Source organism: Eucyclogobius newberryi, unplaced genomic scaffold (assembly GCF_026437365.1).
Source record: "Eucyclogobius newberryi isolate DKJ021-1_F unplaced genomic scaffold, fEucNew1.0.hap1 SCAF_3, whole genome shotgun sequence".
Lineage (NCBI taxonomy): Eukaryota > Metazoa > Chordata > Actinopteri > Gobiiformes > Gobiidae > Eucyclogobius > Eucyclogobius newberryi.
The window spans coordinates 34,725,813-34,743,123 of record NW_027315945.1 but is presented as its reverse complement, the minus strand read 5'-3'; the positions used below and the strand labels follow the sequence as shown (position 1 = coordinate 34,743,123).

At 42.4% G+C, this 17,311-nt stretch overlaps 1 protein-coding gene across 1 annotated transcript in view; it reads right to left on the bottom strand.

Moving 5' to 3' along the window:
• The window catches only part of LOC140373940 (poliovirus receptor homolog), a 111,136-nt gene that overhangs the window by 32,492 nt on the left and 61,333 nt on the right, over positions 1-17,311 (bottom strand). The window contains exon 2 of the mRNA XM_072460688.1: positions 2,692-2,801. Coding sequence (XP_072316789.1) covers positions 2,692-2,801 — 110 coding nt within the window. The remainder of the gene's footprint in view (positions 1-2,691; positions 2,802-17,311) is intronic.

Below are 17,311 nucleotides of genomic sequence, written 5' to 3'. Positions count from 1 at the left end.
GTTATCACAGAAAAGCACATTTTTTAGGTTTATAATTTCACTTCCTGTTTGTAATTGATGACATCACACTAGGAAATTACCCTGCAAACCCTGGGCAAAAACAAAACAAATAAAAATATATGAGAGCGACTTTATTTTGTTGAATTAATGTTTAGAGAGGCAGAAAAGTCATTTATTTGTGTAAATTCTGCATAAACTTTGACTGGAACGAGTGTCCCAGGTGTGATGTCACTTCCTGTCATTTAACAGATTTTTGAAGTTTTTCTCCACAAATACCTCTATTGGTGTAAAACTATAATTTATATGTACGACACACCAAATAAAGTCACAATTATAAAATAGTAAAAAACATAGCATCATAGCACTTTAAAGAGGAAATGTGCAGAGCGATGAAGCCAACGTCAAAAACATGACATCACTGGCCAAATGTGCAAAACGTTCAGAGAAACTGAAAAAAGAGGGTTATAATAAAACAGGGTAGGAGTAGGAATGTCAAGATTATTAGGTTAAATCGATAATCGTGACTATTTGGGTGACAGTACAATCGTAAAGACTAAAAAAAATTATAATTGACATTTTTAGAAGAAAAATCAGACGCTAGATTGAACTAATACTTAATTTTGCTTCAAAAATTGTCAGCATTATTATTGGATTATTATTTTTAGTTTTTTACAATTATGTTGTGACCTGAATAATCATGATCATCGATTAACCCTAATAATCGTGACATCCCTCGTTAAATTTCACAAGTCAGTTAAAAAAGTTCTTATAAGCCCATTTTATAAAAGTCAAATATTAAACAAAAAATAGTTGAATTTGCTTCTGAAATTGTCAAGTATATTTTTTTCATTCTCACAATTATATCGCGTTCTGACTAATCACGATCATCGATTTACCTGATAATTCTCGCATCCCCAATATCGAATACCATATTTTACGGAATATAAGTTGCACCTTTTTTCATAGTTTTGGCCGGGGTGCGGCTTATACTTATATACTTATACTCTGGAGTGACTTATATGTGATATTATTTTAACACTTGCAACCGCATTTCATACTCCAGTGCGACTTATATATGCTTTTTTCTTCTCTATTATGCATTTTTTTTGGCTGGTGCGACTTATACTCCAGAAAATACGGTAGTTGTTTTCTGAGCAGAGCAAAACTACAATCTTGACTACTGTATAATGTCCGTACAAAGAAACTATTTTAAAAGCTGCAAAAAGAACAGCAATTTAACCAAACATCTGCGTTATTGTTAACTATAATAAATAAATATAACAGATTCCATGTTGTGTGGTTAATTTCATGAGCGATTACATATTTGCTCACTACTCCAACCTCAGCCAGGACATTTAGATATATTCAATTTGGTCAACACTGCACATGCTCCGCCCCTGACTTCTTAAAATGACTTAATTATAGTCATTTGAGCGCTCGGCGATGGCGACTCGCAGCGCTCGCCGTTGCTCATCCATCACGCCGCCGCTAAGTGACACTTGAGAGAATATTTGAACATTATATTGTGCACTTTGGGCGGGTGCGCGCGGCATCGTAATCACCGGCGGCGCAGGTATGAATATGGATAAGGCGTGTTTTAGGAGTCGCCGTGGCTCTTAGTGGAACCGAGAGAGTCGCGCGGCGCCTTCATTGAAATGCGGCGGCGGGAAGAGCGTGCGGGACATTACCATATTCAATCCCCCACAGCAAAAGGAGAGCGGCTTAGTACTGTTTGTTTGCAGTAATAAAACATTAAGCGCAGCGTGATAAAACACATTACTGGCCTCAGGAATAGTTCCGTGGGATGTAATTTGTTCGATTAGCGCTCAATTTGGACGGTGAGTGAGGAGCAAAAGTCAATTAAACAAAGCTAAAATGATGCATATTATTCTTTTCCTCGTAAACGGTGACGGACGGGCTGATGAGTCGTTTGTCTTTATTTCTGAGGACTAATTAAAAGTATGCAGGGGTTCAGACTTCTCCCGGGGTTCAGACTTCTCCCGGGTTCCAGACTTCTCCCGGGTTCCAGACTTCTCCCGGGTTCCAGACTTCTCCCGGGTTCCAGACTTCTCCCGGGTTCCAGACTTCTCCCGGGTTCCAGACTTCTCCCGGGTTCCAGACTTCTCCCGGGTTCCAGACTTCTCCCGGGTTCCAGACTTCTCCCGGGTTCAGACTTCTCCCGGGGTTCAGACTTCTCCCGGGGTTCAGACTTCTCCCGGGTTCAGACTCTCCCAGGTTCGGACTCTCCCAGGTTCGGACTCGATCCCATTTCAGTCAGATTTTGTCGTGAAGTCCAAATGAAACAACTTCAACTGTTTTAATGGAGGATAAAGAACGTTTGTTCTTTATATTAGAAATTAAGTGCAGTAATATCGATATTTGACTAAATTTAACACAATCATTTCTGTTCTTTTAAAACAAATGCTCAAGCCTTTCAGGCTGAATAAGGAAAACAGTGAATAAAATCAATCCTTTTTAAAGTCGTCAGAGGGAGAACCTTGGCGTTTTAAACCTTGGCGTTTGTGGCGGGGGTTTTTTGGCATCACATCAGACTTTTTGAACTTTCCTCTCTGTCGGGTCGAGACAAACACTCAACAGACAACACTTGGAAAAACATCGCAAATACAAAACGGTCCCACAACATCGTCATGAAACGTGTCCGATTACGACAAACGTGTGTGGAGTGGTTACCATGGTGAGCTGGACCCCGGTGGCATCGGTGAAAGCGCAGCGCAGGTTGACCGTCTGTCCCGGGTACGACAGCACCTCAGCCTCCACCTTCACCTTCTGCCCCGACGCTCCTGGAACACAGAAACAGACAGACGGGTTAGATATGGACAACAGACAAATATATCGATATCCGGGACATCGTTTGAATTTCAGAAAACAAAAAATTAATTTGCGAACAGCAGTGAATAGAACCATGCGATCGAAAAAGATAAATAACCATCCAATATCTGTGCCCATGTGTCATTTTCAAACTGTTTAAATGGAAAGAAGAGCAAAGAACTATCTGTATTACTTATTCTGCGACTTTCTACAGCTTAAAACATTGAGATTAACATTGGGTGATACCAGTTTAGGTTTTTAATTTCACTTCCTGTTTGTAATTGATGACATCACACTAGGAAATTACCCAGCAAACACTGGGGAAAATCTCATCTAATGTCACATGTTATGAGAGTGACTGTCATTTTAAGTTTAGAGAGTTAAAAAAAAGTTGTTTCTTTGTGTAAATTCCCTGGTGTGATGTCATTTCCTCTCATTTTCTGCAGATTTTTCAACATTTTCTCCACAAATACCTGCTCGATTGGTGTATAAATACATTGGTGTACATCGATTAACGTTGGGTAACAGTTTCTTATTGGATTTAGGGCTGCGCGACGTGACGAAATCCCGATCTCCTTAATTCATTGCGTCTTATTAAAACAGCAAACAAACGGCTGATTTCATGAACAACAAACAAGACGGTCTTTTATTCACTGCCGTTTGACACAAAGCCAGCCAAAAATAACACGCTCCAATCTTTTTTGTTACAAAGTCGTCTTATACTGGAGCTGATGAAGTTCCAGATCGTTTATAACTGTTCAGGAAAAGTGCAGTTTCGTCCTGTTAATGTGACAAACGAGTCTAGTTCTAGTATCGATCAGAATCAGATCAGTGGAAACGTAACTTTTAAATGGATCAAAAGTGTGCGCTCACCACAGCCACAGCGCTACTCTGTCTCCCGCAGAAACACAATTACCTGCAGAACTAGTTCCACCGGTTTGTGCAGAGCTGATGAAACTGCGTGCCCATCGGCCCCAGAGATAAGAGCAAAAAAAGGTGCCGACGTTCTGTTTCTGGCGAGTCATGATCGGCCCCGCTGCTCGCCCAGGATCCAGAGACGGTATCAAAAGGGAGCAGCTACACGAGGAGAACGTAAAGGGGGGAAAAGCAGTTCCCGAAATAACTGCGGCTCTCTCGGGACCGGCCCAATTTACAACCACAAAACAACCCGCCGGAATCCTCGGAGGAACCTCGGGCCGACCGCTAACGGCCCGTGGGAGAAGCGCGGCCTTATTGTGCTGAAAGAGGAGCGGGGCACCTCCTCCTCTGGTACATATAAAGCACCACGACATCTCCCGTGACGGACGCTCCTGACCGGCGAGACTGCAACTGTCCAGAGCGTTTAATGAAGCTCCCGCTACAAGCCTCGTCTACAACAGTCTCCGATCGAGCCGGGATTAGCCGTGGGACGGGGGGCTCGACTCGGGTTACCAAACGACTTAGGAGGCAGTTGAAAGCCTTGATTACGTGATTCGGTACACTCTGCGCGTGACTTAATTACGCGAGGCAGCGCGGGAGATGTTCGCCGTGAGTTTGAGTTTTGGGGGTAGGGCGCCCCGAGCCTGCCGTCCGTCAGTCAAAAGCAATAAGGCGAGACGCTCCGCAGGTCACTCCAGCACGGCTCGGATGAAAGACAGGCCGGCACCGCAGGGAACGGGATATTACACGCCAAAGATGGACACCGCCGCCCCGGCCCCCCACCACCGCTGCTGCCGAGCGACCAGACCCTTCACATAAAGAAGCCCAGAGTCAAACAGCGCCAATGTCACGAGTTTAGAGCACGGAAACATCTGCTCTGCGACTGCCATTTAAGGGAAGGCGGTTTCCTGTGGTTCAGATGTGAGCCATTCACGGCGACAGACAAACCTCGCTATTTCACCTGCATCGGCCCGACCAAGTGTCAAAGGAGAAGGGTTCTACTAAACGGACCTTTTAGGCTCGAGTCATCTTTTTGTTCGACGTGTTCCGCTGCTCTGAATTTACGAGCGTGTCTTTTTTTCCAGTTTATTTGCACAAAAGGATTCAAAAACTAGATTCACAGCTCGCCATTGTGAACTGCAGGTTTCCACGGGCGGCAGGTCTGTCGCCATGGCATCTGAGCCGCAGTTTTGAACCAGTATCTGAACTATTAATGTTGCTTGAGATATTGCGATTAAAAATATTATCAAGGCACGTCAAAGATGATAATTAAATAGCAGAAAGAACAGCAGTAATAATACGTTTTACGTCAACAAAAGCTATATATGGAAGGTACAAGTTTCAAACGGGGCTGAAACGATGATATATAATCTTATTATTAATCTTATTTTTATTAGAACAATCATAATCTGGATTGTACAGACGCTAAAGCACATGACAAAAGGCCTTTTTATATTAAAGACAGCAACATTAATCAGTGAAAATGTCAAAAAGGGAAAAAATATTTGCAGATTTTTATTAATAGTACAATTTATTTACAAATTCTCACCATCTAGACGCCTTCAGTCAACCTTTATGTGATTAAACAGGTATTTAAAAGTCTCACTGTTCAATAATCAATCACACAAATAAGCATAGACAACGACTACTAAAACAATTGTCCGTTGCAATGCTGCGACCAACAAGACCGTTTAAGATTCTAACGTGGTGGTAATCGTGAAATACGACCGTTCCCAGAGTGGCGGTCGTATCGGACGCCGGCGCGGCAGGAAGCAATGGTCGGCGAGAGGGAGCGGGCCAATCGGAGGGTAAAAGGCCAAATGAAAAGGCGAGGAAACCAAGCAGAAGGAAAGAAAAAGAAGGCCCTTATTAGAGGACGGAGGAGGCGGAGTCAGTCGCGTGTCAGAGGACGGAGGAGGCAGAGTCAGTCGCGTGTCAGAGGACGGAGGAGGCAGAGTCAGTCGCGTGTCAGAGGACGGAGGAGGCAGAGTCAGTCGCGTGTCAGAGGACGGAGGAGGCAGAGTCAGTCGCGTGTCAGAGGACGGAGGAGGCAGAGTCAGTCGCGTGTCAGAGGACGGAGGAGGCAGAGTCAGTCGCGTGTCAGAGGACGGAGGAGGCGGAGTCAGTCGCGTGTCAGAGGACGGAGGAGGCAGAGTCAGTCGCGTGTCAGAGGACGGAGGAGGCAGAGTCAGTCGCGTGTCAGAGGACGGAGGAGGCAGAGTCAGTCGCGTGTCAGAGGACGGAGGAGGCAGAGTCAGTCGCGTGTCAGAGGACGGAGGAGGCGGAGTCAGTCGCGTGTCAGAGGACGGAGGAGGCGGAGTCAGTCGCGTGTCAGAGGACGGAGGAGGCGGAGTCAGTCGCGTGTCAGAGGACGGAGGAGGCGGAGTCAGTCGCGTGTCAGAGGACGGAGGAGGCGGAGTCAGTCACGTGTCAGAGGACGGAGGAGGCGGAGTCAGTCACGTGTCAGAGGAGGCGGAGTCAGTCGCGTGTCAGAGGACGGAGGAGGTGGAGTCAGTCGCGTGTCAGGGGACAGAGGAGGCGGAGTCAGTCGCGTGTCAGAGGAGGCGGAGTCAGTCGCGTGTCAGAGCAGCTCCGAGCATTACGTCGTCGACATCCAGCACCGTGTGCACTTTGACCGATTCATCTTTTTCCACTTAAATATTGACCATTTCTACTAAAAATATTGCATTTCACTTGGATCTGGATGACAAATGTCCACATACTTTCTCTCCACACGTCGAGGAGGATTAAAGACTAAACTAATACTAGAATTCCACGCATTTCTGAGCACGTCTGCGCAGGTCTAAACTACAGGGTTCGTACACTTTGTCCATAATAACACGTTTTCTGTGGAGAGCAAATTAGCTTAATTGCAGATCGTTTTCCATCATTTTCCCGTTGTACGTTTTTCTGTTTGCTGCTAGGGCGGTGTGAGAGAAGAGATACAGATGGATAACGAGGGAGCATTTGGGAGTTTCGGGAATGCCGACGTAACAAGTGAGAGAACGACGGCGGGTGCAAAAGGAAGGGAGAGAAAATAAAAAACGAGAGTGAAGAAAATGTGCTAAGAACAGAACAGTGTCGGGAACAGAACGTGTGAGGGAGAGAGAGCGGTGGAAGTGATGTACGGTGTTAATAAAAGGCAGAAAGCAACGGAAAGAGGATTAGAGGGGCGAAAAACGGATAATGGGTGGAAATCGCCGCTCGCAGATGTACTTTCTCAAACCGTTCAAAAGGACACGACCTTCTGCGGACCAGGATCTAAACCAGGTATAAAACGAGACCACTCTATGCAAGTACTCTGCAGAGAGACGCGTAACACTTTAAAAGCACCTTTTTGCACTTCAGACGAGACCCCGGCGCGCGCTTCGACGAGACCCGGCGCGCGCTTCAGACGAGACCCGGCGCGCGCTTCAGACGAGACCCCGGCGCGCGATTCAGACGAGACCCCGGCGCGCGCTTCAGACGAGACCCCGGCGCGCGATTCAGACGAGACCCCGGCGCGCGCTTCAGACGAGACCCCGGCGCGCGATTCAGACGAGACCCCGGCGCGCGCTTCAGACGAGACCCCGGCGCGCGATTCAGACGAGACCCCGGCGTGCGCTTCAGACGAGACGCGTTTTGCCATTTATTACGGCTCTACGACGCGATCTGTTCGGGGTAAAGGGATCGAGCGGTGATCAAAATAGACGATATAAAAATGGTCGATAAATGAGGGACGGCACAAAATATTATGGGGTTCAATAGTTTTCTTTGCAATAGATAATTATTATTCTACATATGGAGTTAAATAACCAACTTTTACGGCTAATTGTTGTTTGAGTCTGCTTTATATGGAGGTCAGACGGAGGTCAAACGGCGCAGTGTAAACAGCTGCGCCTGTGGGCATGGCGCTAACGGGCTAAAACAGTATTAGCATGTCCAATTCATCTCGCGGGCCTTAATTACTCGTATTGATTTTTTTGTAAATTGGCCACGTGGCGTTGGGTTTCAATTTAACGAGCGCCGCCGTTGCCAGTTATTCCATTAGCAAAAGGCAGTCGCCGGCGTGTGATGGATCATGGGTAATCAACACAGAGGACGGGCAATGCGAGACAATTTGTTCCACTGTAATAGAGTTTGCCAAAGACGCGGCGAGCGCAAACAAAAGGAGGTGATTTCTCCTCAAATCCTTTTGTCACCGTGAACGCCGCCGATCAGTTTATTCGCTAATAGTGTTTGGTACTTGTGCTTTGTGAGGTTACGGTGACACGTTTAGGTTGATGTGTCAAAGGTAATCAAACGTTACATTGGTCTTCCTGCTCGTCTCCATGACGATGCAGTCGCTTTTCCTGAAATGTTCCATGGTATAAACTTCAGAGACTGCCGATATGTATATAATAAGCGTATATGACATTATACAATAGAATGTGACGGGGCTTATGTGGTAACGGCCTTATAACGTCTTATGAGACCTGTACAACAATATTTGCCAATATTTGCAGTATTTAGCACATCAGATATTTACCTCCAGCACAGGCCCATTTCAGCATGAAGCTTTCTAACACTTTAGTGTGAAGACAGCACTGCAAAATGTGGCTTATAGATTCTAAACAATCTGTATCTGCAGGACTAAAGCAGAACTAAAGCAGGACTAAAGCAGGACTAAAGCAGGACTAAAGCAGGACTAAAGCAGGACTAAAGCAGGACTAAAGCAGGTCTAAAGCAGGACTAAAGCAGGACTAAAGCAGGACTAAAGCAGGACTAAAGCAGGACTAAAGCAGGACTAAAGCAGGACTAAAGCAGGTCTAAAGCAGGACTAAAGCAGGACTAAAGCAGGACTAAAGCAGGTCTAAAGCAGGACTAAAGCAGGACTAAAGCAGGACTAAAGCAGGTCTAAAGCAGGACTAAAGCAGGTCTAAAGCAGGACTAAAGCAGGACTAAAGCAGGACTAAAGCAGGTCTAAAGCAGGACTAAAGCAGGACTAAAACAGGTCTAAAGCAGGTCTAAAGCAGGTCTAAAGCAGGTCTAAAGCAGGACTAAAGCAGATCTAAAGCAGGACTAAAGCAGGTCTAAAGCAGGACTAAAGCAGGTCTAAAGCAGGACTAAAGCAGGACTAAAGCAGGTCTAAAGCAGGTCTAAAGCAGGTCTAAAGCAGGTCTAAAGCAGGTCTAAAGCAGGTCTAAAGCAGGTCTATAGCAGGTCTAAAGCAGGACTAAAGCAGGACTAAAGCAGGTCTAAAGCAGGTCTAAAGCAGGTCTATAGCAGGTCTAAAGCAGGACTAAAGCAGGTCTAAAGCAGGTCTATAGCAGGTCTAAAGCAGGACTAAAGCAGGACTAAAGCAGGTCTAAAGCAGGACTAAAGCAGATCTAAAGCAGGACTAAAGCAGGACTAAAGCAGGACTAAAGCAGGTCTAAAGCAGGTCTAAAGCAGGAGTATTGATTCTAAAAAATCTGTAACTGCATCGCTTATGAAACCACACGGTGCAGCTCGGTGGCTGAGTGGATAACACATATGCAACAGGCTCTGTGATTTGTGCTGGATCATGTCCTCCCCTCTCTTATCCATATTTCACCCAACACGTCTAATAAAGGAAACGGACCAAAATATCGGTCAATTTTGAATAAATGGATTAAATTTCCTGCTTCCCTGGAGACAAGCAGGAGACACCACCTGGTCCGGTTACAGGTCAGATCTGCGGAGAGGCGACCACATTCAGAGCAAGAGATGCAACGGAACATTCCAGGCAAAGCAAGACCATCTCCATGTCACATATTTCATCATTTCCAAACATCAGCTGCATCTTGGTCGATCTCTTTCCAGTGTCAGAGTCAAAACGCTTCTCTCCAGGTTTTATCGAGCGCTCAAATCACTGAAGCTTTTCCCATAAAACATGAAATCTTCATCTTCATTTTCCCAGCAGCCTCTCTGAGCGCACACTTATCTAGAGGCTCTGTGTGTGGTTGATGTCGTGTCCTCTGCCCCGGTGCATCACCACCACGACGGGGCGAGGACGGGGCGAGGACGACGACGGGGCGAGGACAGGGCGAAGGCGAGGACGAGGACAACGACAGGGCGAGGACGGGGCGAGGACAACGGGCGAGGGCGGAGCGAGGACAGGGCGAGGAGGACGACAGGGCGAGCGCAACCCCCGAAAAACCTCACGTCTTCAGCGAGCGGCTCAGATCACAATGTCCCCATTGTGTGGACAAATAAAGGCTTATCTTATCTTATGTGGAACTGCTCCTCTGATTCACAAAGATCTCCTGCAGCCACGGCAACGCCGCGTGTGACCAGGTGTCCACACATGGTTATAATATGATGTGTTTGATAGATGCCAAGATCATACTTCTAGAAAACGACACCAAAAAACAACGACACTAGAAAACAACGACACTAGAAAACAAAGACACTACTAGAAAACGACACTACTAGAAAACGACACTACTAGAAAACGACACTACTAGAAAACACTACTAGAAAATTTATATTACAAGAAAATAACACTACTAGAAAAAATACAAGAAAAAAATTCGAAAAAAATACTACTGAAAAATAACAAAAAAAAATACTTAATAATCGAGCTGTGCAATTCATCAAATCAAAATCTTTTCAAATGGATCCGGTGTCAGTAAAAACACAGGGTTTGATGCAGAGTTTAGACTTTGAAATAACTGTAGAGTTCATTTCAAAAGCAGAAGAGTGACATTTGAAGAGAAAAAAGGTCAAAGACTTAGAATATAAAAACCTCGTCTAGCAGTGCGTTCAAAAGGCAAATCTATTATTTCAGTACCAAGAAAAATATACATTATTCCATCCCTTGTTGAGCAAAATCCCTCAACTAAACTGTTACTAATGAAAAAAAAGGCATCAAAGAAAACATAATATATGAAAATGCCATTTTTAATAATACAAAATCACAATAAAAAGCTGCAGAAAGAGTGGATTAAAACTAAAAGAACAGAAGCTTCTCGGGTATTCTTCCAAGCGTATAAAAGTATAAAATCACATTTACAAACAGGTTTTAGCCTTCAGCTTCTCTGATGGAGCGTCTTAGGAACATTTGAATATAATCACCCCGGGAACGTGTATAAATAAGTACAAATAAAGATGAATTTGTCTGAATCGCACCACTTTTCTCCATTCCAGCGTCTCTGCGTTCTGGTTTGGATGAGCGTCCTACAGCTGCATTAAAGTGCAAATTCACCATTCTGCCATGTTCGAAAAGTTATTGTCGAAGCCACTTTTCTGCCACTCTTGAGTAAAATAAATAATGAAATAGTTTGTATGGCGTGGCAGCGTGTGGAGGATGTGCCGAGGCCGCTGCACAAATCTGTCTGGAACCTTCTGTGTCGGAATAGAATCGTCTGGAGACAAAGTCGGAACGGTTTGACGAGCGGGAAAAGCGTTCTGTCGAGTTTGAGCGAAAACTCTGGAGGTTTGTGAAGAAGCAACGGGAAATATTGAAAACGTTTTAACCGTTCCATTTTAATGATACTGCAGAGTGGCTCCGAATCAGCTGTTTTTGTTCTTTTTTTTTATGGAAATGTGTGGAAACGATTATAGATGTTGTTTCATTCTCGCTTCTCTGGCTCAAACTTACTTAATGCAAAAGTATAATTGTTATGAAATAAACCACCACATAAAAGCATAAAACCATAAAAACATAAAACCACCACATATAATTCCAACTGAATTCAAATGATTTAGCTTCTAAAATTGTAAATAAGTTAAAATGGAAGATAAAATGAGATAAGATAAAATAAAAGATAAAATAAAATGAGATAAGATAAAATAAAAGATAAAATAAAATATGATCAGATAAGATTAAATAAAATAAATAAAATAAATAAAATAAATAAAATAAATAAAATAAATAAAATAAAATAAAATAAATAAAAATAAAATAAAATAAATAAAAATAAAATAAATAAAATAAATAAAATAATCATCTCACAATCCTCATTTCTCAAAAAAAGGTTGAGTTTAATATTTTACATTTTAATTCTACATTATCAGTCAACTTGGCCGACCCCGCGTAACCCTAAAGAGAAGTGCCAGTTTCGTGAAGTCGAGATGTGCGATTGCAGCAGACGCGCTGAGCCTTTATTACAGAGCCTGCGGTTTCAGCTCGAGTGAGAGGACAATGACACGTCTCCAGAAAAAGGATGTGAAATCAGAAAAAGGATGTGAAATGAAACAATAATGTGGATCAGCTCTGACTTTCGAGTGTGTGGGGTTTGTTTTTTTGGTTTCTAATAGCTTGGAACGCTCTGCAATCGCCTCATAATAATAATAATAATAATAATAATAATAATAATAATAATAATAATAATACTAATAATACTGGCATAAATGTCAAAAACAAACAATTACGCAGTGTTTAACCCACTTTCTATTGCCTACAAAGAGCTGCAAGATGAATTGAGAGCAAAAGAAACACAAACGGAGTCTCTTATCATTTAAAGGTGCAATACACAACTTTCCCCAGGTGTAGGGTCCCTTTCGCCGACAAAAAGAATCCCGATGATGGCATTTAGACGATATTACACCAATACAACAGAAACGTGCTCAAAAGTGTCTTTAAATGTATCTGTTGAGTGGGAAATGACAGTCAAATGACCAGGAAAAGTGCAGAAAAATCACATTACTGCAGGTTTTGTAAATTTTCTTTTTCAATAGATTCTTTTTGCAGCATTTTCAAACATCGCTAAAGACGTCTTCAACATGTAAAGTCGCAGTGTCAATGAATATGTCGATAATCCAAACCAAAGTACGACATTAAACGTATCAATCTCCATCAAAGACAAGAGACTGACGCCACAGGGCCAAGTTACGAGTCAGGTCTGTGGAGAGGCGATGGCAGAGAAAGTCTATTATTAAAAAGTTTGATGGGAAAAGTGTGGAATACGCCAGGTAAAACGATACACATCAAAAGTTACACGGTGCACCTTTAAAATAATGATCAACTGTGATTTAAAACAAATCTACTCATAATAACAATGTTTGATAGGATATTTTTCAGAATACTTTCGACAGTAACGAAAAAGTGCAAAAAATGTGCAAAAATAGTGGGGGGGATTTGTAAAAATAACGGAAAAATTGTGAAAAAATTTTGAAAAATTTGCAAAAAAAAAATGAAAAATGTGCTAAAAATTGTAAATGAAGTTAAAAAGAAGATAAAATAAAAAGATAAAATAAGATAGAATAAAATAAACTGAGATAAAATAATGGAAAAATAGTGCAAAAAAAATGAAAAAATTGCTGGATATGTCCGAAAAATTTGCTAAATTAGTGCATGCAAATCCCTGAATGTAAGAACAACTTCAAGTATTTTATTAAAAAGAGCTTTTCACTGCCACAGACTCTATAAACACTATGCTCTTGTAGGTCTTTGAGGGTTCTAAGGGGATTGTGCTCTTCGTGATCTGGAGCCACACCAGAATCCACATTCGGCCCGTCGCTGACCTCCTCTAAAAGACGTTCCCACAATCCAGCGCTCACAGTTTGAAAGCACATCGACGGCGGCCCTAAAACGTTGGCACAAAACCACGAGCGTCTAACATCAGAGTCCATGTGTTCACAATTACACCCGCTTTATATCTTTTATGTTGTTTCTCCAGCGGAAAACCAAAACATCAAACTCCGTGTCCATTATCGTAAACAGACCGTCACGTTCTCCGGCTCGGTTTACAAGACGCCGCAGTTAGTTTCAAACGCAGTAAGATATTCAAAAAGGTGCGCTGCAGGTTTTGCTCCTCTGGCTCCATGAAATCAAACTAACTGAACGCAAAAGTATAGTTGTTCTGACATAAACGGCCACGTAAAAAGCACTCTATATTTAAGTGAACAAATTGAATTTAAATCAACTTTTCACTTCGAAAATTGTCACGATTATTCAATTTAAGTACTTCCAACTATATATAGAGACCTGAAAATAATACTACTTCAACACCAGGAGATAATACAATATTTGAAGGTTTGACAGTAGGACTGACATGCAGCAAAGACACAGGATTAGAGACTTGCGAATTGAACATCAAAAAAGGAAAAATCCTGTTCAGCCTCGAAAAGGTTAAATAACATTCTAATCCAATAATATCTAAATAATAAAATACACGAGCCCGTTATCATTTGAACTTTGGACTACATTTTGTGTATCATTTGCTCCCAGATACATTGAAACACCACATCCAAGCCAAAACTACAACATATTTAAGCAGAAATGGTCAAATAAACCCTTAATATTGTATTTTGTGACTTTAGCACGCATCATTAAACGCAATTGACATATTTAATCGCTTCTCCGCACCAATTATAATGCATTTATTTGTTTTTCTTTCCTCCTGTCGAGCTTTAAATGTGTAGTTTTTGCTTTTCGTGTCTCATGGCAGACAGCAGTGAGGAAACGCTGCAGCTTTGACACATTGACAAGCCCAAAAAGAAAAAAAAACAAGAAAACTGGGGGAAAGAAACTCTGAAATCCCGACTTGAGAAGCGTCTGCTCGTTGACTTTTCCTCTGGACTCCGCGCGCCGCCGATCGATAGCGCCATGCTACATTTAGACAGGCGCATCACGGCCTTCTCGGATGACGCCGCGGTTTAATCAGGACCGTCCGATCGACAACGTCCCGCTCGGAGAAACGAAAGGGACTTCAAAACCTCAAAAACGGGCTCCGATGATCTTGGAGCCCGTTTTTTATCTCGGAGCGCCAAAAAAGTCTAGAACGTTTGCGTTGAGAAGACGGAAGGTCAACGAGATGCGGAGACAGACGTAGTAGTACAGAAATGACAGTAACGGCAGTATTTGTGTCGTGAAACGTGTCAAATATTGAATACTTATCGATATTAAAACTGTGAAAAAAGGTGATTTACGACGACCTGGTCAAGAAACGGCAGCAGTCGTTTATTACAAAAGAATGAGACGACGTAGCAAAGAAAGCACCATTATTTTAGTGAAAATTCAATGAAAATTGTCCAAAAAACAGAGCATTTTAACACTGTGCCGCAGCAGAGACACAATGCAAGGGCTGAAACGATTCATCGAGTAAATTGCCAAAAAAGCTTCGATTAACATCTTTAAATTGTGTGAATCTCCATTAAAAAGAGACCAGCGCTCACCATCTGCAGGTGGAAATCTCAATTAAAACTCAATTAAAGTCATATTCTCAATGAGCGTAAAAGTAGTACGTGCAGCAGTCAGTAGTAGTCGCAGTGATAGTAGTAGTCGCAGTAATGGTAGTAGTCGCAGTGATAGTAGTAGTCGCAGTAATGGTAGTAGTCGCAGTAATGGTAGTAGTCGCAGTAATGGTAGTAGTCGCAGTAATGGTAGTAGTCGCAGTAATAGTAGTAGTCGCAGTAATAGTAGCAGTCGCAGTAATAGTAGCAGTCGCAGTAATAGTAGTCGCAGTAATAGTAGTCGCAGTAATAGTAATTGCAGTAATAGTAGTAGTCGCAGTAATAGTAGCAGTTGCAGTACTAGTAGTAGTATTTGCAGTAATAGTAGTATTTGCAGTAATAGTAGTATTTGCAGTAATAGTAGTATTTGCAGTAATAGTAGCAGTTGCAGTATCATTCCACTCAGAGAAACTCCCAAACGTCTACTACTGCCTCAGAGAAGAATCATGCTGCAGAGTCTGACAACAACACGAGGTAAACAAAACACGTGTTGTCGTTTACTCTAATCTTGGCTCGGTCGTGTGATATGAAACACAATCTGGTGATGACGAGGTAATTACACATTTATATTTATCCTAACAGACGATTAATGCCGTTTGTGGACACACTTATGTGAAATGAAGACTAAAATGTGCTATTTTAAGCAGAAACTAATTATTCATAAAATAATATATATTATATTCTTTAAAAAATGGATTACAGAATGTGAAAAAAAAACAGATTACGCGATTAATCAAAGAAAATACAACTTTAAAATACATTTTAAAAATCGCGCTCATTATGAATTTCCTGAACGCCTGAAGACATTCAACGCAAAACAATCACATTTATTCTACTGAGATCCATTTTAAACCACCAACCATGTATTTTTATCGTCTGTAAAACATCTAGAACTTCTACCTGCGAGTATAAATAATGAAGTATAAATTTACCTGAACCTGAACGTGCTTTTACTCAGAACGACGACATTTGGAAATTACCAAAATCTCAATTAAAACTCTAAAGTCACATTCTCATCAAGCGCGGCCTTCAGTAGTTGCAGTAGTAGTCGCAGTAATAGTAGTTGCAGTAATAGTAGTAGTCGCAGTAATAGTAGTTGCAGTAATAGTAGTAGTCGCAGTAATAGTAGAAGTTGCAGTAGTAGTCGCAGTAATAGTAGAAGTTGCAGTAGTAGTCGCAGTAATAGTAGTTGCAGTAATAGTAGTCGCAGTAATAGTAGTAGAAGTTGCAGTAGTAGTCGCAGTAATAGTAGTAGTAGTCGCAGTAATAGTAGTAGAAGTTACAGTAGTAGTAGTCGCAGTAATAGTAGTAGAAGTTACAGTAGTGGTAGTCGCAGTAATAGTAGTAGAAGTTACAGTAGTGGTAGTCGCAGTAATAGTAGTAGAAGTTACAGTAGTAGTAGTCGCAGTAATAGTAGTAGAAGTTGCAGTAGTAGTAGTCGCAGTAACAGCAGTAGTAGTCGCAGTAATAGAAGTTGCAATAGTAGAAGTTGCAGTAGTAGTAGAAGTTACAGTAGTAGTAGTCGCAGTAATAGAAGAAGTTACAGTAGAAGTAGTCGCAGTAATAGTAGTAGAAGTTGCAGTAGTAGTCGCAGTAATAGTAGAAGTTGCAGTAGTAATCGCAGTAATAGTAGAAGTTGCAGTAGTAATCGCAGTAATAGTAGAAGTTGCAGTAGTAATCGCAGTAATAGTAGAAGTTGCAGTAATAGTAGAAGTTGCAGTAGTAATCGCAGTAATAGTAGAAGTTGCAGTAGTAATCGCAGTAATAGTAGAAGTTGCAGTAGTAGTCGCAGTAATAGTAGAAGTTGCAGTAGTAATCGCAGTAATAGTAGAAGTTGCAGTAGTAATCGCAGTAATAGTAGAAGTTGCAGTAGTAATCGCAGTAATAGTAGAAGTTGCAGTAGTAATCGCAGTAATAGTAGAAGTTGCAGTACCATTTCACACTTCAAAAAGCCTTCACAAGCGATCTACGCTCGCCGAACGGCTTCAGACGCTCAATTGGTAAAGAAAAGCAGAAATGAAAAGCGTCGGTGTTTCGGGGCGGTTGCGTGCGAGGGGACGGGTGGTGAAAAAAAAAAAAAAAAGAATAAGAAACATCGTGATGCAACAAGCGCCTTGGAAAAATGGAGCCAGGAGAGAGGCGCAGCAGCATTCACTTTGTTCGCTGTGATATGATGAAATATTTGATAACCGGGGACGATACAGAGGAGGGCGAATCAAAGGCAACCAGAGAGAAGAAAAGAGTGTCTGAGGGAGGGGCCGCGGCTTCAAAGTCTCAACATCTGGATGAAGGTGCGAACCATATTCATGATTTGGCCGTTTTCCTCGAATACGCTCCGGGACGCGAGCGAGAATGCGCTCGCCAATTCAATCGGGTGCGCTCGTCTTAGCGAAGAAACAAACAACTG